The following is a 25,839-nucleotide window of genomic DNA, read 5'->3' as shown; positions in this document are numbered from 1 at the left end:
CCTCCTCACCCTGGATGCTGTGACCTCAGTGAGTCGCAGCTTCTCCCAGCCGGGTGTGAATGGCAAGACGAGACGGTGGGCCAGGCTGCTCCTGCTTTGATACTAATCCTCACAGACTGGGTATAAAGACACCCTACCTGGCCTGCAGTCTACAAGCATCCAAGCTGTCTTTGAAGCAGAGACGGCAGGAAGCCAGCCTCCCCGGCAATCTCTAGGCCACACAGCTGCTAGCAGCAGTCACTTAGACTTCTCTTCAGTTTTGGTGGATTTTGGGAAGAGATGAATTAAAAAAAAAAGAAGAGAGAGAAAAGGGGAGGCCAATTATCAACACCATATCTTTTCTCAATCTTTAGCGTGAGAATCCAGGGACAGAAAGGACTATGCACATAAGCCGGTTCATAACTTGATCCTGTTTAAGAGACGATAATGCCTGAACTGTATGGTACAGCTGTGCAGCCGCTTCCTACAGGCACATTCCGTGGAGCATCTCATGGAGCCTGGGGACGTCTTGGTTTGAGTGAAGAGACAGGAACCAAGAGTGTGATGCTTGTATTGGGATACGTGGATCAGCAGCTCTGGTGATAAAAGCGCTTTAAAGGGAGGGTGAAAAGAGGCGTCTTCACTGGGGAAGGATATGGAAATGATACCGGGGCGCTCGGGTCTTACCATTTAATGTTATTATGATATGGGGGGGGGGGGGGGGAGATAAAACAGGACGGATGTCTATCTATCAGCTTGGGCCTCCTACATCGACATGCTGTGACACTCCTGCTAAGATTTACATTAATCACTCTCTACCATGCTTTGTTATTACAGCGCATCCTGACAATTAGCCCAATCGCTGAAACAATGACACTACAAAAATGGAATGACTGGTATGTAAGACTAGTGCTGAATGCTATTTAGTGACACTGTAGCTGTTTGGAGTGGATCACAACCCTTTTACATACATGAACTATGGCAACGAGATGAAAAGTGATGTCTGTGAATTAACTGGAATATAAAACAGAACTCTGACAACATGAAGGATTGGCTTATTTGAACTTCGTAATGTTACAAATGTCACGTTTGCTTCAAATTCAGCAAAATGAAATATACCTCATGTATCCAATAATGGAGCAGATGTTTGCATATATATATATATATATATATATATATATATATATATATATATATATATGTATATATGTATATATATATTTATTGCCAAGCCTCAGACAGCTAGGAGAGATAAACAATGTGCACGGTGGCGTAGTGGTTAGCATTTCTGTGTTGCAGCATTGGGGTCATGAGTTCAATTTCCGACCATGGCCTTATCTGTGAGGAGTTTGTATGTTTTTCATGTAGCACACAAATATCAACTTTACATTTCAGTGTCCAAATAAGCTATCAAGTATTTGTGTGCTACATGAAAAAACAGTCAGTATTTAACTTATGTGCAAAACAGAACACACATTTGCACCCCTTGCAGTGTAAGATGGTTTTGTCCAGGAGACTGAAATAAGGATCCTCTTCATTTAAGATCCTTAATGAATCAGGCCCTTTATGCCTATTGTGAAATCCACCCAACCGTATTCAAACATTTTGAAAATATTTAGGAAACGTTGAATCTGGAGGTAACTTTAGTCAATTCTAGGTTTTGTGGTTGTTATTTTAACTGGCATGGTCTTAAAATGATTTTAGATATTTATATGCTGCTAAAAACTTTATATTAACAATTTATGTTATTAACAATTTTTTTTAACCTAACTCTACTTTGGCAAATTTGTAGTGGGACTATTAAAGTAGTGATTGGGCAGGAATGAAGCTTCAGTATGAGAGAGACAAAGCTGCAGAGAGGGGGTCAAAATAAATATCAAGGGGGTAGAAGGAGCAGGGCAATGTTCTGCAGGTATCTAGGTCAGTAAGATGACAATCTGCAGGCTACATTAATACATATCTGTTCAGGGATTAGACTAAACAGAAGAATGTTCAGCACATCTGTATCTGTCAGGGGTTGATGGAATGGACCAATGTTCTGCTGATCTCCACAGAGATCAGTAAAATAACAGTTAATAAATTATTAACGGTAATGATGTTCTGTAATGAGATGAACTATTAGGTTCTGGATGATACAAACATCTACATGTTCAGATACTATCCTGCCAGTATCTGAGGTCCCGTATCTTCAGCAGATGTATGAAAGACATACACACCAACCGTTACAAGATGGATGGTGTTTGGTCTGCTAGCTGCATGCTGAGCGCAAGACAAGTTTATGTAAACACACGCTTGAAAAGAGAGAAAACTAAGTAACGTCAGCTCTGAGGCCCTATACCTCACTGACAGAAGAAAAGATGAGTTTCTGGCAGCTAATGAAGACACATCACATGCCCCGTAAAGGGGGGATGGAGTCAAAGTAGGAGCTCAGATATCCTCTAATATTGTGACATGGACATATAGAAAGCCCCAGTCATAGATGATCTCCCAAAAAGCTTATTTAATTACCCAGTGCAAAATAAAATGTACTGTAATCAAAACATCCAAACAGATAATAAGTTTTATTGACCTTCTGCAAAACAAACTGGGCCAGGATCAGCCCAAAATTCTCTTTGGAGGTGCTGTGGGTTCAAGACCACCTAGATTTCTGCCAGAGCGCATAAGTTTACCAAGGAAAAGAGTGACGTTGGCAGAGGAGTTTGCGCCAGTTGAAAGGAGAAGTTGGCGCACTGGTGCGTTTAGTTTTCTAGATTAGTACAAAAAGCGATTTGCGGAAGGATGCACAGCCATTTTCACTCTTATACCAGCTATGAACTGGCAGGTCGGGTCTTGTCCCATACTATTAATGGGACACATCGTGCACCATCCAGGCACTTCGGTGGAGAAGCACATTTCTCTGTGCACTTTGCCCACCATTAAAAAAAAGCTTCAAAAACTAAAAGTGCCATGTGTAATAAGGACAGACCAGATGTCCCTTCACTATCGTGATTAGGTTAATCTTTTAATGCTCAATAAACTGAGCAGTATTGTAGGAGGAAAAATGAGAAGATAAGTTAATTGAAAGGGGTGGTTCTAAAGTGGTAAAAGTTTGGACTTTGATGTGACGTTTACACTTTTATACAGTGCGGAGCTTAAGATTTTTCATCCTCTCTGTACACAGAGGAGCACATCTATCTGCAGAGCAGTCATCTGAGAGCAGAAGTGGGCAGCACCGTGGCTCAGTGGTTAGCACTTCTGCCTCACGGCACTTGGGTAATGAGTTCGATTCCCGACCATGGCCTTATCTGTGTGGAGTTTGTATGTTCTCCCCGTGTTTGCGTGGGTTTCCTCCGGGTGCTCTGGTTTCTCCCACAATCCAAAAACATACTGGTAGGTTAATTGGCTGCTATCAAATTGACCCTAGTCTCTCCCTCTGTCTGTCTCCCTGTGTGTGTGTCTGTGTGTGTGTGTGTGTATGTTAGGGAATTTAGACTGTAAGCTCCAATGGGGCAGGGACTGATGTTAGGGAGTTCTCTGTACAGCGCTATGTAAATAAATGATGATGATGAAGTGGGCAGAGAGGACCACATCTATCTGATCTGCAGATAGAGCAGACGTGTGCTGGGAGGACCACCTAAGCACACACAGAGGAGCACATCTATCTGCAGATAGCACACGTCTACTCTAGGAGGACCACCTAAGCGCACACAGAGGAGCACATCTATCTGCAGATAGCACAAGTCTACTCTAGGAGGACCACCTAAGCACACACAGAGCAGCACATCTATCTGCAGATAGCACAAGTCTACTCTAGGAGGACCACCTAAGCACACACAGAGGAGCACATCTATCTGCAGATAGCACACGTCTACTCTAGGAGGACCACCTAAGCGCACACAGAGGAGCACATCTATCTGCAGATAGCACACGTCTACTCTAGGAGGACCACCTAAGCACACACAGAGGAGCACATCTATCTGTAGATAGCACAAGTCTACTCTACGAGGACCACCTAAGCACACACAGAGGAGCACATCTATCTGCAGATAGCACACGTCTACTCTAGGAGGACCACCTAAGCGCACACAGAGGAGCACATCTATCTGCAGATAGCACACGTCTACTCTAGGAGGACCACCTAAGGACACACAGAGGAGCACATCTATCTGCAGATAGCACAGGTCTACTCTAGGAGGACCACCTAAGCACACACAGAGGAGCACATCTATCTGCAGATAGCTGTGGTCTACTCTACGAGGACCACCTAAGAGCACACAGAGGAGCACATCTATCTGCAGATAGCACACGTCTACTCTAGGAGGACCACCTAAGCACACACAGAGGAGCACATCTATCTGCAGATAGCACACGTCTACTCTAGGAGGACCACCTAAGCGCACACAGAGGAGCACATCTATCTGCAGATAGCACACGTCTACTCTAGGAGGACCACCTAAGGACACACAGAGGAGCACATCTATCTGCAGATAGCACAGGTCTTCTCTAGGAGGACCACCTAAGAGCACACAGAGGAGCACATCTATCTGCAGATAGCACACGTCTACTCTAGGAGGACCACCTAAGCACACACAGAGGAGCACATCTATCTGCAGATAGCACACGTCTACTCTAGGAGGACCACCTAAGCACACACAGAGGAGCACATCTATCTGCAGATAGCTGTGGTCTACTCTACGAGGACCACCTAAGAGCACACAGAGGAGCACATCTATCTGCAGATAGCACACGTCTACTCTAGGAGGACCACCTAAGCACACACAGAGGAGCACATCTATCTGCAGATAGCACACGTCTACTCTACGAGGACCACCTAAGCACACACAGAGGAGCACATCTATCTGCAGATAGCACAGGTCTACTCTAGGAGGACCACCTAAGCACACACAGAGGAGCACATCTATCTGCAGATAGCACAGGTCTACTCTAGGAGGACCACCTAAGCACACACAGAGGAGCACATCTATCTGCAGATAGCACACGTCTACTCTAGGAGGACCACCTAAGCACACACAGAGGAGCACATCTATCTGCAGATAGCACACGTCTACTCTAGGAGGACCACCTAAGCACACACAGAGGAGCACATCTATCTGCAGATAGCACACGTCTACTCTAGGAGGACCACCTAAGCACACACAGAGGAGCACATCTATCTGCAGATAGCACACGTCTACTCTAGGAGGACCACCTAAGCACACACAGAGGAGCACATCTATCTGCAGATAGCACACGTCTACTCTAGGAGGACCACCTAAGCACACACAGAGGAGCACATCTATCTGCAGATAGCACACGTCTACTCTAGGAGGACCACCTAAGCACACACAGAGGAGCACATCTATATGCAGATAGCACTTGTCTACTCTAGGAGGACCACCTAAGCACACACAGAGGAGCACATCTATCTGCAGATAGAGAAGACCTGTGGGCACACCTAAGCACACAGGTGCAAACTTAAGCAGATGCCTAAATGGTATAATAAGCTTGATATATCATAGGAATCAATTTCCCCTTGAAAGGCCACATGGGAATTACAAGCACCTGAATCACTTGTACTATCTATATATGTGTCTATATGATGATACTTCAAACAATCTGGTGCAGATGGACCCCAAAATAATAAATATATAATATATGTAACACTCAAAGAAAAGAAAATATACAGTTTTTACACTCACCATGTTCAAGTTAGCTGTATATTTCTGCAATATGTGGTGAGCAGAAAGAGACACATTAGTGTTCTCTGCATAGTAACGTGATCTTCACTCATGTATATATTTCAGTCGCCTATAAAAGGTGAATGAGTACAATGTAACGCGATGTGTTGCCACTTCATTGATTTATAACAGACATCAGTGAAAAGTGCTCAAAAAAATGGAAACCAGGGGGAAAAACAGTGTAATCTGTGATGAATAAATGTGATGTTGAGCTGTAAAAGCTGCACTCCCCTAAAACATAAGACCATTGTGCTATACACAGTCATACCCAATGCTTTCCAACATTACGGAATCAGAAAACCAGAACACATTAGGCCATGCCGTGATCATGCCCTATTAAACTACATCACCCTGATTTCAAAATTCCGGGGAATCCACATCCTTTCTGGATGTAATACACCTGGACTGAGCACAATCTCACAGCTCACCATCACATTCATTCGTCAAAGGTTACACTACTTGGTTTTTCTGGTGAGCAATTTCTACTGATGTCTGTTATCAGTCAATGAAGTGGCAACGCACAACGTTACTTTGTAGGTCTTCTGTATAGGTGAGTAAAATACATTCACAAGTGAAGTTCACGTCAATACACAGAGAACACTATTGTGTCATTCGCATCTCCAAAAACATACTAGTAGGTTAATTGGCTGCTATCAAATTGACCCTACTTTGTGTGTGTGTGTGTGTGTGTGTGTGTTAGGGAAGTTAGACTATAAGCTCCAATGGGGCAGGGACTGATGTGAGTGAGTTCTCTGTACAGCGCTGCGGAATTAGTGGCGCTATATAAATAAATGATGACGATGATGATCTCGCCACATATTGCACACTAGAAGATAAAAAAAACAACTAATATTTCTACAGGTAATCTAAACACCTAATACAGGTGAGTACATTGAGAGGAAAAATTGTTTATTTTTTCTTTTTCTTTGAGTGTTACACACACTATGTAACATATTTTCATTCTGGGATCCATCTGCATTGGATTATATGAAGTATCAAGTTTAGCTAGAAGGCAGATTTGGGATCTTCCACTACATCCTGGCAGTGATCACATGAGTATTTGTAAAACATGTGTTCCCCCTTTGGACACCGGTAAAAACATCACTCTCATTATTCGGCGCAGGTTTTGTTTTGTCTATGATGACGTAAACATTGTTGGCAGAGGCGTTTGTGTCAATTCTGGATAAAAGCATGCTCGCCCCTGACAAATGGTCATCGAGTCGAGAAAGACTCTCTCATATCCTCAGCTCTCATCATTCCCCATCTAACTTCACACTCCACCAGTTTAGCTTAATGCTGCAAAATAACAACGTGTAACTATTATTCCCTTTAATCTCCTGATTTCGGTGAATATTTGATTCCCCCCATATGGTTGACCAGGGCCGTAACTAGGGCTGTATGACAGGGGCAACCGCCCAGGGCGCAATGCTGAAGGGGGACGCAATTTAGGAATATTTTAGGTTAATTTGGTTAAAATTGAGGGCTAGGGGGGCGGCATTTGTCTTTCTCGCCCAGGGCACTAGAATTCTAAGTTACGGCTCTGTGGTTGAGCCATACAAACACTCAGAGGGCTGGTCTGTTACCTGCTGCTCATATCTCTGTTTGACGTCCTCGAGCTGCCGGCTGAACTCAACGCTTTGCTTCTCACGGAGAGATTTCGATTGGCTCAAGTCAACCTCCACCTTCTCCATCTACACAGGAAGGACACAAGAAAGTCATAAGGAAACCGTACTTCTCAGAACCATGATACGTGACATGTTAGGACAACATTGGGGAATTAGAGAAAATGCTGAAAAAAAGTTCAGCAATTAGGACAAAGAGCTACAGTAAATTATATTGATAATATTTCACTTAAAGTGCATCTGAACATAGCTAGGGAGCAATCATTTTGCGGACCGAATTCATGACAATTCTGCTTTTTATTCACTAAGTGGAATGGAGACTGCAGCCTTTCTATTCACTAGGAACCAGTGACATCACTGAGACGGCAGCCTTTCTATTCACTAGGAGCCAGTGACATCACTGACACTGCAGCCTTTCCATTCACTAGGAGCCAGTGACATCACTGAGACTGCAGCCTTTCTATTCACTAGGAGCCAGTGACATCACTGAGACGGCAGCCTTTCCATTCACTATGAGCCAGTGACATCACTGAGACTGCAGCCTATCCATTCACTAGGAGCCAGTGACATCACTGAGACGGCAGCCTTTCTATTCACTAGGAGCCAGTGACATCACTGAGACTGCAGCCTTTCCATTCACTATGAACCAGTGACATCACTGACACTGCAGCCTATCCATTCACTAGGAGCCAGTGACATCCCTGAGACTGCAGCCTATCCATTCACTAGGAGCCAGTGACATCACTGAGACTGCAGCCTTTCCATTCATTAGGAGCCAGTGACATCACTGAGACTGCAGCCTTTCCATTCACTAGGAGCCAGTGACATCACTGACACTGCAGCCTTTCCATTCACTAGGACCCAGTGACATCACTGAGACTGCAGCCTTTCCATTCACTAGGAACCAGTGACATCACTGAGACTGCAGCCTTTCCATTCACTAAGAACCAGTGACATCACTGAGACTGCAGCCTATCCATTCACTAGGAACCAGTGGAATCACTAAGAATGCAGCCTTTCCATTCACTAGGAACCTGTGACATCACTGAGACTACAGCCTTTCCATTCACTAAGAACCAGTGACATCACTGAGGCATTTGGATTATGTTGCTTAATTTCTAAAGATTTGACTAAACATGCATTAAAAAATGATATTCAGATAAGATTAGAATTATATACTGATTAATGTTTTTGTGGAAAAAAACAACATAGCAATTTGTTTCCATTATAATTCAGGTTGGAAGGAGAACATTGAAGTTTCACATCTCCAGAGAGATTCAACACAAGGCAAACTCCTATATCATTGTTGAAGTGTTTATACTGAACTGCATCTGTCCAGCATGTGCTCCATCCCTATGGTGACAGGAGTGTGGAGCTTCTCTGTTTTGTATCACTCTGAGGCAGTACAGTAGTGATTGGCCGACGGCCTCCTACGTAACTGAAGTGTGGTTGTACCGATTGGTGAATACACACATGGGTGTGGCCAGTGATATTGTAGAACATTTAAAGGGAAATTACCAGCATGCTGTTATTTGCGAACTAAACTTTTTGTCCTAATCGCATATGAAATACTCAGTTACGTTTTTTAAATAAAGCTCAAGTGGAAAATAGATGTAACATTGATACATGTGTTTCACCTTTATGTATTTACAATTATTTAGTTGTTGTTGAACACATTACTTTCCAAAATTTTTGGGGAGTTCTGATTGATTGTAAAGGGGAACTGTCATGTGATGGTCCCAAGGCTAAGACACTGTTTTTCTAGAGAACTGGGCAAGTATTGCTGTCTACTTAAATATGAAGATTCACTTGATGAAATTTGTGAAGCCAAAAGATCAATAAGAAATCAAGGGTGATGTCTGGCCACAATGCAATGAGGAACTCATATCTTGCGAATAAGGGGAATTCTGGGTATATGGGGTAAATGGGAAAATCACAAAATGTGCTACTGCCCCTTTAACATGTCCTGCACATAGTACAATTAGAGACATTGTATTAGATGGAGGTGTGTCAGTCACATGATCAGTGGGCACAGCCTACGCAGAACCTGCGCAGAGCACTGTACCAAAAAGAAAACTTAAATATATATTTATACTGAAACATGTTCTTAACATTAAAATATATTTATTTCTCTAATGTGCACACTGATTATGGGAAGCATTGACAGGCCACTTGGGGATTATATATTGTCCCCAACCTTGGGAACCAGCAACTACGCTCCAGGTGCTTATTACAGGAGTGACATAAGGTGTCATCATTGCAGCAATGAATGCAAGATATGAAATCATTGATCCTCAGTCACTGTCTAACGCTCAGCTAGAAGTGACGTCAGAAACCAGAAATGACGTTTAAAGACAAATACAAGACTGAGCAATCAATAGTAGTGGGGCACTGCCCACTGGAACACAGTGATGGATCTGTGCCACTGTATAGACTAAGTTTCCCCCAACTCTTACTGAAAGCCTTCCCATCTGTCCAACAGGGATCACTAAGGCTTCAGAGTCACCTCCCTCAGTGGCCAAGAAGGATGATGGTATGGTGATACAATGCGTAATACTAACGTCTGTGTAGTATATTGTCCACTCCATCCTCCTGTCATTTCCTCTAGATGATTGCAAGCTCTGCTGCTCACTGGACTAAAGACACAGGGAAGCTCATTACTATGACAATCAGAACTTCTCTTCTGTGATGTCATAATACATGTCTCCATAGTGACACAAAGCTGTATACTGTTTGTACCATTGTCCCATTTAACTGAATACAGGGGCACCAATAAAAATCAATAGTTGCTATAAAGAACGTTTAATGTCACAGCTGCAGCTGTGAATTCTGTCTGGCTGTGGAACAGCGCTAAGTGCTTCTGGCAGTGCCTAATCACAACCAAGAGTTATTAACATGCGTAAAAAATTGAATAAAAGCCGCTGATGGTGGCTTTAGACATACTGATTTCCAGTGTATGTCTGTATCTGAGTGAAGATTAATCCCACATTAGGACTGCTAATATAAAGAGTTAATTAGGGGGGTTTACTACTGACATTACTCATATCTGTGGAGCCTATGTGGAAAGCATTGCTACATAATTCTATCAACTTCATAGTTGCACATTAGACAAATAGTTGTCCTGTGAATTCTTCGTACAAAGGAGCATGCAGAGGACAACGGGTCATGAGGCAGGTCAGCATCAGCATTAGGAATCTTTGGTTTTACAGTAAATGTCAAGTTAAGCTGTTAGATTCCTTACCACGTCATTTTCGATTAAGAAATTAAATTTATAGCTATAATTAATTTATGGTGGCGATTCATCCAGGGAACTTATTCAAGTGCCATTTCTAAATTGGCAAATGACACACTGGGGGCTTTGTTTTGCCTTTCTCTGGATCAACACAAGTAAATACATATTGTTTTCACGTCTACTATCATCATCATCAACATTTATTTATATAACGCCACTAATTCCGCAGTGCTGTACAGAACTCCCTCACATCAGTCCCTGCCTTACAGTCTAAAGCTGGGTACACACTACACTGTTTTCGTCCAATAATCGGCTCAAACAGCCGACATACGACCGCTCGTTCAAAAGTCGGGTCAGTGTGTGCAGTGACACGATGGTCGAAAGTCTGCCCAAATGGACGATTGTCGCCTCATTTGGTTGGTCGTACTGTTTAATATTTTTGCTCCAATCTCGTTTCCGCTGTGCAGTGTGTATAAACTTCCGACCGATCCACAACAGTGAGTATGAAATTACAGTCATTGCTCACGACAACATGGCTGTAAAAAGTCGCTAAAGGGACGTCCGCTCTTCCCTTTATCATCCTAACAATGGCTAGTGTGTATGCAGTCCATGGACCGAGCGATCAGACCATCGATCGCATGTAAAATCGCTCGGCATAAAAAGTTGGTCGAAATTTCTGTACTGTGTACCCAGCTTTAATTCCCAAACACACACAGACAGACAGACAGAGACTAGGGTGAATTTGATAGCAGCCAAATAACCTACCAGTATGTTTTTGGAGTGTGGGAGGAAACCAGAGCACCGGGAGGAAACCCACGCAAACACAGGGAGAACATACAAACTCCTCACAGATAAGGCCATGGTCGGGAATTTAACTCATGACCCCAGTGCTGTAAGGCAGAAGTGCTAACCACTTAGCCACTGTACTGCCCATAAACAGGCTCCGCCACAAGGACACATTTGATTGACAAGAAGATCGTTTGTTGGAAATTGTTTACTTTGTGGCTCAGTAATATTACGTGTATATAGGTTTGTTTTCTTTTTTTAATCACGTGGCATTTTTACACCAATAATAAAAAAATGCAGTAAAAAAAAATAACGTAGACAGATTATGTTTGTGCTAATTGGGTTCACACTCTATGTTTGTATGACATATTTTATGAGTCACCCTCTTACCTGCTCTTTCATTTCCGAATACACTTTCTCTGTGTTTAACTCCACCTGGCGCTTGAACTCCTCCAATGCGGCGTCAGCCTGTTGCGCTCGCAGTCTTTGTGTCTCTGTCACCCGGCTTAGCTGTTCTTCCCTCTCCCTGGAAACAGGCAATAAAACAGTGTCACCTACAGGCTACAAGAAGGTACTGCACAACATCTATAGGTCTATAAACAAGTATGTATATAAACATGACAGCAATTATCATAGTCATTTTGCCAAATGGAAACACTGATCAGTCTAGCATATCTACAATGTGTTAGTTCGGTCAGTTCCAATTCTTGATTAGTGTTTAAGGTTCGGTGAATCCACACGTCCGCTATCTATAAAAACTGTTACAGAAATATTTGCATAGCGTGTCTGTGCTAATTGGATTCACACTCATTCTTCACACCTCTTGCCTATTGCCAGGACAAGAGTCACACACTTGGATCTGTGGATGTAATTAGTTGTATTCCGCTACCTTCTCTCAAACACAATACTACAAAATATAGCGAAGCCTTACAGCACAGAATGGGTATACATGGCCACACTATGTATTTGTGCACTTAGTGCATTAACAGTGCAGTCTTTAATGAACACAGGGCAGAGGTGGCTGCGAGTTTCAAAAAAAATAACAGTGGCTCAGGCGCTGCGTTAGGCCTGACCTACCATTATATAGACTATACGTAGACGTGCCTGTTTATTACTTGTCTCACTAGGAATCTGTGTATATACACACACATCGATGAGGAAAGATGCCTATTCCCTGAGACATGAACTGAAAAGGTGTGCCCAGGAAAAACCTTCCTAGCATCAATACATATGGGTCAGCATTGTGGCACAGTGGTCAGCAGTGCTGTCTCCCAGTGCTAGGGTTCAAACCTGACAATGGCCCTATCTGTGTAGAGTCTTCTAATAATATGTAATATATAGGTGCTATATAAATAACTGTTAATAAATTACGGGTCAATCCAGCATCATCATCATTTATTTATATAGCACCACTAATTCCGCAGCGCTGTGCAGAGAATGCACCCACATCAGTCCCTGGCCCAATAGAGTTTACAGTCTAAAAACACACACACACACACACACACACACACACACACGTCAATTTGTTAGCAGCCAATTAACCTACCAGTATGCACACACACACACACACACACACACACACACACACACACACACACACACACACACACGTCAATTTGTTAGCAGCCAATTAACCTACTAGTATGTTTTTGGAGTGTGGGAGGAAACCGGAGCACCCAGAGGAAACCCACGCAAACACAGGGAGAACATACAAACTCCACACAGATAAGGCCATGGTTGGGAATTGAACTCATGACTGTAGTGCTGTGAGGCAGAAGTGCTAACCACTGTGCTGTCTATGTGTGGGGTTAGTATAAATGTCGCTTTGTGGGAGATGATGTCCATCCCGCACTGTCATAAGCCCCATAGGCTGGTAAAACACTATCCATGCAGCAGATGTTACTAGATCAGTTACTACTTTTACTATAAGCAATGATATAGGATAGAACCTGACCTCATTATCCCACCTGGGGCCATGGAATTGCAGTGTTTTATCACATGAGAGGAGTGGGTGACTTAGGAAGGGCGCACGCATGGAAAGCGTTAGTACAGGTAGAAGGACAGGCGGAGGGCACACACAGATAATTACAGAGAGACAGCAGGTTAGCTTCTTACAGCAAATGTTATAAAACAATTGCATATGTATATATTAAAGAGATCCCAGCATCAGATATAGGGTGTTTAAATACTATCACATGTCAATCTATCTATTCAGGCACAAACAAGGGGGTGGGGGTTCGTCTTGATCAAAGCCTATAACTAATAAATAGGGCATCAATGGCCCTCACAGAAAGAGTGCAGGGTTTATTGTACTCTCAGGGGTGCTGTATAGCGCTGTATAATGTGTTCTCTGAAATAAACAGCTTTATTATAGCCAGGCCAAACATTCAGCTGTGATCAGCAGCGTGGACTCATAAAGGAGATTATCCAGGTAGCTGGTGATCCAGAAAGACCAGACACAGCCCGAGAAAAATATCACCCCGCTGTACGTAATACAAACAAACAGGCATTCACATGCCTATATTATTACTATCAACGTTTACTTATATAGCACCAGCATATTCTGTAACACTATACAATTGGGAACAAACATGGTAATAAAACGAAACTGGGTAATAACACACAGACAGAGGTAAGAGGGCCCAGCCTGCAAGCCAACAATATATAGAGACTCATATATTATTATTACCATTTATTTATATAGCGCCACTGATTCCACAGCGCTGTACAGAGAACTCACTCATATCAGTCCCTGCCCTATTGGGGCTTACAGTCTAAATTCCCTAACACACAGACACACACAGACACACACACAGACACACACACAGACACACACACAGACACACACACACACAGACACACACACACACACACAGACAGACACACAGACACACACACACACACACACACACACACACACACACACACACACTAGGGTCAATTTGTTAGGAGCCAATTAACCTACCAGTATATTTTTGGAGTGTGGAAGGAAACCGGAGCACCCGGACGAAACCATATATCCAGTTTTTATTTATATTTGTATTATAATTTGTCATCAAAAGAAATGCAAAAACAATACATGTGATTTTATTAAGGGGTAAAATTAAGGTATTACTGTATTTCAGACACAAATATGTTATAATGGCTGATAACGGTGTATGTAACAGTGTAGGTTTTCCAGATCTCCTATGAGAAGTAAAGATCAAGTGTATCAATCAAATCAACAGTCCCTATTTATCAAGTGTTCAGGAGGGTAGGTGTAATCATCAAAAGACCTGGTGAATTCATCAATGACTGACAACAGTTCCTGGCTCCCCCAAAGTCCAGGAGAACAAGTATATTCATTAGCGACTAATTCATTCTAAAACATTCACATGTCGGCGTTGACACCTGTGATCCTCGGGAGATCTGGAAAACATGCAGTGCTGGGGGTCCTCCCGAGACGGATTTACAGAACCGTGACCTGTGGTTCTACAGAGGTAACAGAGTCTGCAGAGTCAGCATTTTGATGTATAAAAAATAAAAAATTTTGGACAGCTGCCAAACAAATTAAGCTAAAAGCACAAAACAAGATACAAAAACACCTACATATGTGCAGAATAAAGCTGGCTTGCCAGCGGCATTGCTGAGCCCACAACACAACAGAATGCCTTTTCGGGCCTAGCTCTCTCTAGTCTGTGTTTGCTGTGTGAAACCACTGGAGCTGAAGGAGAAAATAGAGGCAGATCAAAGGGAGCGCAAAAAAAGCCTGGAATGGGGAACTGAAATATTTATTGCCATCAAAACACCATCCCAGCCCTGTGCTGTCCGCAGGGAGCCTGCTACATCCTGGTGCTTTACAGGCTGGTCCCTACTGAATTCATCAATTGCTGTAAACACACACAGGACAAACTAGCTGCCCGCTGACATGAAAGCAGACAGAACGGGTACACAGTATTTTATAGCTGGAGCAGGTCCACAGCTACTGTCCACCTTCAACCTATGCGCAATTTGTTCTACTCTGGAAGTAGCAAAATAAAGAATGATAGATTGTCCTTTGTGCAACGTCAAAGAAAATCTGACGTCATTTTTTTTTTTTTTTTTTAACTATTTATATTGAAAAATAGAAATGATGTACAGATAAGAATCAACAATCGCTACATTGCAGGAATAGAAACAGAAAAAGAGGACAATACAGATCAAGGGCAAATGTCAATGTAGCAAAAAATATTTGAGTAGCAAATATCAAAGACAACAACAGATTGTCATTAAACATACAGGTAAGTATACAATTGTTATCCAGATTTCTCAAGAATCTATAACATTTTATAATAGTGTAGCATGGGGGGGGGGTCACTGGTCGTCACCCAAAAAAAAAAAAGAGAAAACATTCTTCCTTTTATCCTCTTATTTCCTTCCTTTTATTTAAAAAAAAAAAAAAAAGAATGATAAATAAATAAATAACAAGGAAATAAAAGTTTTGAAGGAGATTACTACCCAGATACTCGGGGAAGGGAGACAGCATCAAGAGTCAGGCCACCTATGAACATAGGGAGTTCTTCTTAGGAGGTAGGAGTTGGTACAGGAGGTATGGGGTTATAAGTAAAGCCAAGGAGCCCAAATCTGGTGAAATTTATCATCCTTATCATGGAGATGGTATGTAATCTGTTCCATCTGGGCGATAAACCAAATATAGGATCATAAGGCCGCCATAGTGGGGGGTTATTATTATTATTATTGTTTATTTGTTAGGCGCCACAAGGTTTCCGCAGCGCCGTACATGGTACAAACAGTAGACTATACAGGGTAAAACAGTACAGGACAATAAACACAAAGTACCAGTACTTCAGAAACTCCAAGCAGGCAGATACAGTAGAGACGGAGCAGAAGAACAGGTATGGAGACAGGAGGGAAGAGGGCCCTGCTCATTCGAGCTTACATCCCAAGGGAGTTCAACTTGTTTTCATGACTTAGCCACTAGGCATCGTGCAGCTGCAAGGACATGAAAAGCCAATTTCGCAGACTGTCTATCATCATCAATCAGAGGATAACAGAGAAGAAAAGACCATGGGTCTTTCCGGACAGGGCATGGAAGGAGGGAGGAGAGGAGGGTCCTAAGTCGATCCCAAAAGGAGGATATTTTAGGACAGGACCACCAGATATGTAAGAAAGATCCCATCTGGCCAGAACCCCGCCAACATAATGGAGAACTAGAGGGGAACATTTTAGCGAGTTTGTCAGGGGTGTAGTACCACCTTTAGTATACTTTATAAGCGTTCTCCTTCACCAAAGTGGAAATAGAACTGGTGGCGACCTCCTCTGGGGGGGGGGGGGGGGGCCCAGATCCCTCTTCCACTCCCTCTCATGCCTACCGCCCGGAGGAAAAAGTACATTGAGAATTAAGCTGTAGATAAAGGAAATCGTGCCCCTACCCAAAGGTTGAAGATAGACATAGGGATTCAAAGGGAGAATCAAGAGAGGGGAGAGGAGCCCACCCGAGGAGAGAGCCCACAAAGTGTCGTACCTGGAAATACTCATTGAATTTAGGATGGAGACTTGGATATTTAGAGCGTAGATCATCCCAGGAGATAAAGGCACCTTGAAATAATAGGTCTCCGACAAATCAATCTCCCGCAGAGACCCAGGGACTATAGAAGACAGAGGAGAGCCCAGGAGGAAATGCAGGATTACCCCAAAGAGGTAGAAGAGAAAGAGAGGACACCGGTATGTTGAGATGGGGCCGGCAGGTCTCCCATATGGCAGCTGTGAATAATAGGGTAGGACAATGGGAGGTAAAGGGAGATCTAGCTTGTTTTGAGAGACACCATATACAGGACAGAATTGGAAATTTAGGATAGGCGGATTCGATGTCAACCCACGACAGTGCTGCAGGGGGGGGCAAAGGAGGCTACAATCTGGCTCAAATGAGCCGCCCAATAGCAAATTTTCAAATCAGGGAAACCCCTACCACCACCTCTGGTGGGTCTCTTTAAGAGAGCCAGCTTAATCCTGGGAGACCGGCCGTTCCAGACAAATCTAAAAAAACATTTTTTGGATAGATGACAGATCCGAAAGGGGGACTCGAACAGGAAGGGTCTGAAAGTAATAAAGAAGCGTAGGAAGGAGGTTCATCTTGACAGAAATGATCCTGCCCAGCCACGAGATAATCAATGAGCGCTAGAAGAAAAGTTCTGACTTGATTTTAGCAAAAAGGCCCAGATAGTTCTCCCGGTAGAGGGAGTTATAGGAGTCGGTAATAAAAATACCTAAGTATTTAATTTTCTTTCTTTGCCACTGAAAGTTAATAAACGGGAGGTGAGTGCCAGTCCCTCTGGGGAGGGGATATTAAGGAGGAGGGCTTCTGATTTTGCAATATTAATCTTGTAACCTGATAGGCGCCCATATTGGTGTAAAATGCTGAAGAGCCTGGAAAGCGACTCCCCTGGCTGCTGGAGAGTCAGAAGGACATCATCCGCAAAGAGAGAGCGCTTACTCTCCAGATCCCCCGTTCGCACACCCCGTATATCCGGGCAGGCTCGGATAGAGGCAGCAAGAGGCTCTATAACGAGGGCAAAGATGAGGGGGGACAGAGGGCACCCTTGGCGAGTACCGTTGGATATGGTGATAAGGTCAGAGGGAGAGCCGTTGATCATGACTCTCGCAGAGGGTCGAGAATATAAGGCTTGATTACCAGTGAGAAGGCCACCCGAAATCCCAAACGCCGATAAGGGATAAATCTGTATCAAGTACTAGTGTTGTGGGGCAGAGTCTTAATAATCTAATATGTAATACTCACTTAAAATTACATTATCCTATACTTGTCCTTGTATTCATAAAATAAACCTTTTGTCCCTTTTTAATCTGGATAAAGCCAATAATATACATTTTTCAAGAAGTGCAGTGAGGATATTTCCAACATAAAAGTGACTGTCATGAGCTGAACCTAGTATAACTAAACACATCTGGGTATTAGACTGTAATCTCGCTATAGAAAATAGCATCTAAAAAAAACCATGAGGTACTAAGTGCAATTTTGATCGAGTGGTGTATGAGCATCTACCGCAGTGATGGGCAAAGGACAGCCCCCCGAGCCTTCACACGCGTTGCCCAGATCCTTCCTTTTCTATTGTCTGATGTGTTCGCTATAGCTTGTAACACTTGTTTACAATTCTTGCTGATTATGTTATTACAGATATTTGATTAAATGTAATGTTTTAACTTATTTCTGAGAATAAGGTGTAACAAAGGGAGGCATTTTTCTGACAAGAGGCAGAGAAAGTATACAAACAGAATAAAACATTGGCACAGTTATGCACCTAGGTTGAGATTAAACCAGGTAAAAACGTATGTGTAGTTTAAAGTTTGTTAACTTACATGATTTCCTCTCAGCAAACAGACAGGGTGTGTCTGTTTGTGCAAACAGAGCCAGTGATGGGTGTTTTCTTTTAAAGAGAAGGTGGGTGTGTCACCTGCCCATCAAGCTAAGGCTGGGGGAGGAGCAACATGTATAAAAGCTTGATTGTGTTATTTGTTCAGGGAGACCAATGATGGGGTAGCTGGCTGGTCTTGAGAGAGAGCTGGTCTATGTATAGCAAGCGTTTAGGGTCTCCATAATTGCTGTGAAAGTATACGGTGTCAAAACATTTATCATCCTGACAATAAAGCTACCTAAAAAGGAAGAAGTTGTTTGAGTGTGCTTCTGAAGTAGCGGGCTCTTGCCACAAAGGGTAATGTAAGGCCCTTCTGACGGCTTGAGGGCCGCACCATGACCTCATTAAGAAGGGTATGCATCTTCTGACATATTCATAATATACTGGTGACTACTGAACTAGTAGGCTATATTCTAATGACTGTTAGCTCAGCTCACAAAATAGTCGCCTACACTGTCTCTAGGTGAAAGGTCCCCTTTAAAGAAACTGGTATATTTTTTTTAATGGTCCATAAACCGCATTAGTTTAATAAATTAAATAAGATTTCTCCTCTTGAAATAAAACGATGAGATTAATTAATGCTTTATTCTTACAGGTGATAGAGATCATATTATTGGCTTATTACATGCTGTGCTAAGATAACACATACCAGAGAACAGTGCCACCCGGTGGGGAAATTTTCATGAAACAAAAGGCCTTGCTGGCAATAAACAGAGCAGACTGAGTTGTATGTGTGTATTGGATAGTACAGGAGAGGTGAGGGAAGTTATATTAGTGATGATACACTATATGCATATGTCTGAGACCCTTTGAACTATTTCCAGCCCTCTGCATCTGCTAACTGTAAGACATCTAAAGTCACCAATCCTGATTTACTGATGTGCAGAAAGGTGGTTTCTCTACATCAACAAGTCCAGGAGCCGTGCTGATCTGGTCATTGTGTGAGGCAATGTTTGGACACGCTGTGTCATCTGTGTGCTAGAGAATTTACACTGTGAGGCAGAGAGTGCTGTGAATTATTAATTATTCTCTGACCAGCACTGCGTAATATGGGACCCAGCATCCTCCTCCCTTCGCTCTTCTCACTGAATTTGGGCGTGCCTTCTTCACGCCCGACATATTCAGTGAGAAGCGGCAGGAGAGAGGTGGATGCTGGGTCCCGGGCACCGCCGGATTGGTAAGAAGATAGAAAAGAAGACAGAAGATATAGAAGAAGGTAGTATGGTAAGTAAAGAAATGGAGAGAAAGGTGAAAGGAAACCGCAATGAGGGGGCTGAGTGAGGATGAAGAGGGGCAGACGGTGCGTGAGGGTGAAGAGGGGCAGACGGTGCGTGAGGGTGAAGAGGGGCAGACGGTGCGTGAGGGTGAAGAGGGGCAGACGGTGCGTGAGGGTGAAGAGGGGCAGACAGTGCGTGAGGGTGAAGAGGGGCAGACAGTGCGTGAGGGTGAAGAGGGGCAGACAGTGCGTGAGGGTGAAGAGGGGCAGACAGTGCGTGAGGGTGAAGAGGGGCAGACAGTGCGTGAGGGTGAAGAGGGGCAGACAGTGCGTGAGGGTGAAGAGGGGCAGACAGTGCGTGAGGGTGAAGAGGGGCAGACAGTGCGTGAGGGTGAAGAGGGGCAGACAGTGCGTGAGGGTGAAGAGGGGCAGACAGTGCGTGAGGGTGAAGAGGGGCAGACAGTGCGTGAGGGTGAAGAGGGGCAGACAGTGCGTGAGGGTGAAGAGGGGCAGACAGTGCGTGAGGGTGAAGAGGGGCAGACAGTGCGTGAGGGTGAAGAGGGGCAGACAGTGCGTGAGGGTGAAGAGGGGCAGACAGTGCGTGAGGGTGAAGAGGGGCAGACAGTGCGTGAGGGTGAAGAGGGGCAGACAGTGCGTGAGGGTGAAGAGGGGCAGACAGTGCGTGAGGGTGAAGAGGGGCAGACAGTGCGTGAGGGTGAAGAGGGGCAGACAGTGCGTGAGGGTGAAGAGGGGCAGACAGTGCGTGAGGGTGAAGAGGGGCAGACAGTGCGTGAGGGTGAAGAGGGGCAGACAGTGCGTGAGGGTGAAGAGGGGCAGACAGTGCGTGAGGATGAAGAGGGGCAGACAGTGCGTGAGGATGAAGAGGGGCAGACAGTGCGTGAGGATGAAGAGGGGCAGACAGTGCGTGAGGATGAAGAGGGGCAGACAGTGCGTGAGGATGAAGAGGGGCAGACAGTGCGTGAGGATGAAGAGGGGCAGACAGTGCGTGAGGATGAAGAGGGGCAGACAGTGCGTGAGGATGAAGAGGGGCAGACAGTGCGTGAGGGTGAAGAGGGGCAGACAGTGCGTGAGGGTGAAGAGGGGCAGACAGTGCGTGAGGGTGAAGAGGGGCAGACAGTGCGTGAGGGTGAAGAGGGGCAGACAGTGCGTGAGGGTGAAGAGGGGCAGACAGTGCGTGAGGGTGAAGAGGGGCAGACAGTGCGTGAGGGTGAAGAGGGGCAGACAGTGCGTGAGGGTGAAGAGGGGCAGACAGTGCGTGAGGATGAAGAGGGGCAGACAGTGCGTGAGGATGAAGAGGGGCAGACAGTGCGTGAGGGTGAAGAGGGGCAGACAGTGCGTGAGGGTGAAGAGGGGCAGACAGTGCGTGAGGGTGAAGAGGGGCAGACAGTGCGTGAGGGTGAAGAGGGGCAGACAGTGCGTGAGGGTGAAGAGGGGCAGACAGTGCGTGAGGGTGAAGAGGGGCAGACAGTGCGTGAGGGTGAAGAGGGGCAGACAGTGCGTGAGGGTGAAGAGGGGCAGACAGTGCGTGAGGGTGAAGAGGGGCAGACAGTGCGTGAGGGTGAAGAGGGGCAGACAGTGCGTGAGGGTGAAGAGGGGCAGACAGTGCGTGAGGGTGAAGAGGGGCAGACAGTGCGTGAGGGTGAAGAGGGGCAGACAGTGCGTGAGGGTGAAGAGGGGCAGACAGTGCGTGAGGGTGAAGAGGGGCAGACAGTGCGTGAGGGTGAAGAGGGGCAGACAGTGCGTGAGGGTGAAGAGGGGCAGACAGTGCGTGAGGGTGAAGAGGGGCAGACAGTGCGTGAGGGTGAAGAGGGGCAGACAGTGCGTGAGGATGAAGAGGGGCAGACAGTGCGTGAGGATGAAGAGGGGCAGACAGTGCGTGAGGGTGAAGAGGGGCAGACAGTGCGTGAGGGTGAAGAGGGGCAGACAGTGCGTGAGGGTGAAGAGGGGCAGACAGTGCGTGAGGATGAAGAGGGGCAGACAGTGCGTGAGGATGAAGAGGGGCAGACAGTGTGTGAGGGTGAAGAGGGGCAGACAGTGCGTGAGGATGAAGAGGGGCAGACAGTGCGTGAGGATGAAGAGGGGCAGACAGTGCGTGAGGATGAAGAGGGGCAGACAGTGCGTGAGGATGAAGAGGGGCAGACAGTGCGTGAGGATGAAGAGGGGCAGACAGTGCGTGAGGATGAAGAGGGGCAGACAGTGCGTGAGGATGAAGAGGGGCAGACAGTGAGTGAGGATGAAGAGGGGCAGACAGTGTGTGAGGATGAAGAGGGGCAGACAGTGTGTGAGGATGAAGAGGGGCAGACAGTGCGTGAGGATGAAGAGGGGCAGACAGTGCGTGAGGATGAAGAGGGGCAGACAGTGTGTGAGGATGAAGAGGGGCAGACAGTGTGTGTGGATGAAGGGGCACAATGTGATGATTTTTGTACATGTGTTTTATTTAGTTTGATCTTATTCCTCTTAATGTTAGCTGTAAATTATTCTTTGACAGAAATATAATTGAAAAAAATATATAAAAATATTATTTTCCCTTGGATTTATGTGTATTATTTTTGCAAACAACTTACTAAGTATTTCTGTCCTGACCTAAATACTTATTACGTTATTTTGACTAATACTTAAAAAATGGGACTGCTCGGTAATTATTTTGGAGGGGTGCCTTGAAAAAATTATGGAGACTCTAAGGATGCCGCAAACTGAAAAAGTTTGGGAACCACTGACCTAGTGTCAATTTCTCCAACTACCAGGTAAGCTGCCACCACCGCGCCTTTGCTTAATGTAATGCAATAGACTGTCCAAGCTGACAGCCAATCACAATACAATAAGGAAAGGAGCAGGTCAGACAAATGCATCATATGGTTGGCTGAAAAGTAACGGCTCAGCTAAAAGTATACAAAATTCAGAATAGGGAGAATGAGGGAGAGCCATTTTCATTATTAATACACTGAATAGCATCATAACAATGTACTCACCAGTTCTTATTATAAATGGCAGCTTTATCTCACTACATTAAAGAATTATGTTTCAGTCCCTTAATAGGACAGCTCCATGAGTTGTTTATAGTGTATGGAGCTGTTTTTGAGGAAGGTCTTATTCAGGTAGGGAAACGTGGACCTCTGATGTAATGAGAGCCCTCTTTGGTTTATTGTTGTATTGTATCGGAATAACTTATATAGCGCCACTGATTCCGCAGCGCTGTACAGAGAACTCATTCACATCAGTCCCTGCCACATTGGAGCTTACAGTCTAAATTCCCTAAAACACATACACAGACACACACACAGATAGACAGACAGACAGGGAGGGAGAGACTAGGGTCTATTTTAATAGCAGCCAGCTAACCTACCAGTATGTTTTTGGAGTGTGGGAGGAAACTGGAGCACCCAGAGGAACCCACGCAAACAGGGTTGAGAACATACAAACTCCACACAGATAAGGTCATGGTCAGAAATTACACTCATGACCCCAGCACTGTGAGGCAGAAGTGCTAACCACTTAGCCACCGTGCTGCCCCTATTATGCACCCAAGCAGTTGGATTATGCGCAAAGATATATTATACACACACACATATACACCCAATGAGAATGCACATATACACACACACATACAAAACGGTCACCAGTAGGTGTCATCTGGACGTCTGTGAGACCATGTTATCATTACAGACTACTCTAGAGGCTGGCGGTATGAATGGGTCTGCTGGCGGACCCACATGATTTATCAAACACTGATGGGGAATGAATGATTCTTGCAGTGACATAATCCTCACCACTGATTAGATGACACACATTATAATGAAAACCCTAAACCACTATGTGCAGTCCTCAGCCTGGCCCCACTGTATGGGAATGCTGCTAAATACATGTCCCCTGGTCTGCAGAGAGATCTTGGGAGCTCAGGAAGTGTCTGCAATTACAGGATAATAATGAAGCTCTAATGGAAATTCCAAGGCAGTTTCAAGCTGTAAAACATTTTACACCATCGTTAAAAAAAAATACTAACACATGTGATTGCCTCAGCTGCACTTTATAAGGAGGCAGAAGGAGGTCAGTCTGTAAGGACTGCAGCGTCTGCTACTGACCACCAACTGAAAGTGTCTGCACACCACACAGCGGTATGAGGTCATAACCTGCAAGCGGTCCTACCTGGGGACATCCCTCTAACCACTGACTATTCATTTCCCATATCTTTCCTATGCATCTCTTCTTTGTATCCTGTACTATACTCTCTACTGCAGTCCATGGAGGCTGTAACAGGCCAGACTTTAGGGATATCTCAGCACAAGCCTATCAGCTCAATAAGCAGCCACTAAAGTCATACTTCCCAACTCTCCTGGAATGTCCGGGAGACTCCTGCATTTTGCGAGAGTCTCACAGACTCCTGGGAGAGTGTGGCAATCTCCCGGATCTGCCCACTTCCTAGTGAAGTGAGCAGAATTAGGTCCCAAACGCCACGATTCCCAGTGAATCGCGGCGTTTGGCCTCGCTCCCCGCTGTCAAATGACGCGTTTACGTCATTATGTCATGGGGGCGGGTCCAAAATGACACGCATTTTGGAGCCCCACTCCCATCACGCCCACCTCCCCCGGCAGGCTCCCGGAAACCAACTTTCTAAAGTTGGTAAGTATCACTAAAGTGTGACCAAACAACAACATTAAAACTGTTATAGGACCATAGATAAACCTATTTATACCTGTAACATTAATACATGGGAATGTACACTGCCTTGTATCCTTCCATAGCCTGTATGTTACTGACTTCAACGACCATGATGATTTCTCTCATAGTGAGAAAACCTTGCTGTACATATTGTGATCGCAGAGACATCTACAGGGGTATTCAATTGACCGTGAGATTAATTTTAAGACCGCGTTAAGTCATTTTAAAGCTGTTTTTTTTTTTTAGCATTTTCGAGGGGGTTAACTATATCCGTGATTCAATTCCATTTTTAAAGCTCCATTTTTTTTAATGAACCGGTCCTCTCGCGCTCCAGTAGAAAGGTCTATTGAAAGTACAGGGTGTGCGAGAGGCAGCCACGTTAAAAGCTATTCAATTGTTTTTTAACGCGGCGCGTTAAACAGGCCAATATGCTGTTCTATCTCGCACCTCTTTGGGGTGTGATAAAAATAAAAAAACCTAGGAAAAATATTTAAAATCATGTTATAATAAAAAAAAAAAAAAAAAAAAAAAAGAATGATATAATATATTTAATCACTAATGCCTAACATGTAAAAGTTCATTTTCTTGTGGAAAAATAATGAAATAAAAAAATCATAAAAAAAAAATCAATAATTAAAAATATTTATGTATGTTTTTGGTGCAAATATGTATGTACTAATGTCTTTTGACATGGTATAAATGATTCTATAGTAAAGAATATTTAAATAAAAATAATATGCTAAAGAAAGTAATGTAATGTAGATATTATCAACTAGAATGGTTGTGTAATGCAATCTAATCTAACTAAAAACAGTCGCTATAACAGTTAAAAACCTGCGGGGGGGTTTTTTTTATTTCTACGCGGCGGGAAATAAAAAAAAAAAAACAACTCAATTGAATAGCCCCTATAATAATGGAAATCCTTTGATAAGTTCTGTTTTTTCCTGTATGTTTTTTAATACAAGTGTAATATGTGTTGTTTTGTAAAAGGTATTTTGTATTATACATTGCTGAAAACGATTGACTGGGATGGACTAATTAGATTCTCTTTAACTAAATTTTTGCTTAATATATGGATAAAGATAGAGGTCAGCCCACGTGATGATCATAAGTATTGACACCATTACCGTTTAGCCCAGGCCTGTCCAACCTGCGGCCCTCCAGATGTTGTGAAACTACAAGCCCCCAGCATGCTTTGCTG

At 44.2% G+C, this 25,839-nt stretch overlaps 1 protein-coding gene across 6 annotated transcripts in view; it reads right to left on the bottom strand.

The window, feature by feature from the left end:
* CEP112 (centrosomal protein 112) overlaps positions 1-25,839 on the bottom strand; it is a 231,435-nt gene that overhangs the window by 120,445 nt on the left and 85,151 nt on the right. For 5 of the 6 annotated variants that reach the window (XM_075178038.1, XM_075178043.1, XM_075178041.1 and 2 more), the window contains 2 exons: positions 11,727-11,862; positions 7,280-7,387 (listed from right to left, as the gene is read on the bottom strand). In XM_075178038.1, the coding sequence (XP_075034139.1) occupies positions 7,280-7,387; positions 11,727-11,862 (244 nt within the window). The remainder of the gene's footprint in view (positions 1-7,279; positions 7,388-11,726; positions 11,863-25,839) is intronic. The other variant, XM_075178040.1, reaches the window with a different exon arrangement.

This window comes from Mixophyes fleayi, chromosome 6, assembly GCF_038048845.1.
Source record: "Mixophyes fleayi isolate aMixFle1 chromosome 6, aMixFle1.hap1, whole genome shotgun sequence".
NCBI classification, from domain to species: domain Eukaryota; kingdom Metazoa; phylum Chordata; class Amphibia; order Anura; family Limnodynastidae; genus Mixophyes; species Mixophyes fleayi.
This window is presented reverse-complemented; position numbering and strand designations above follow the sequence as displayed.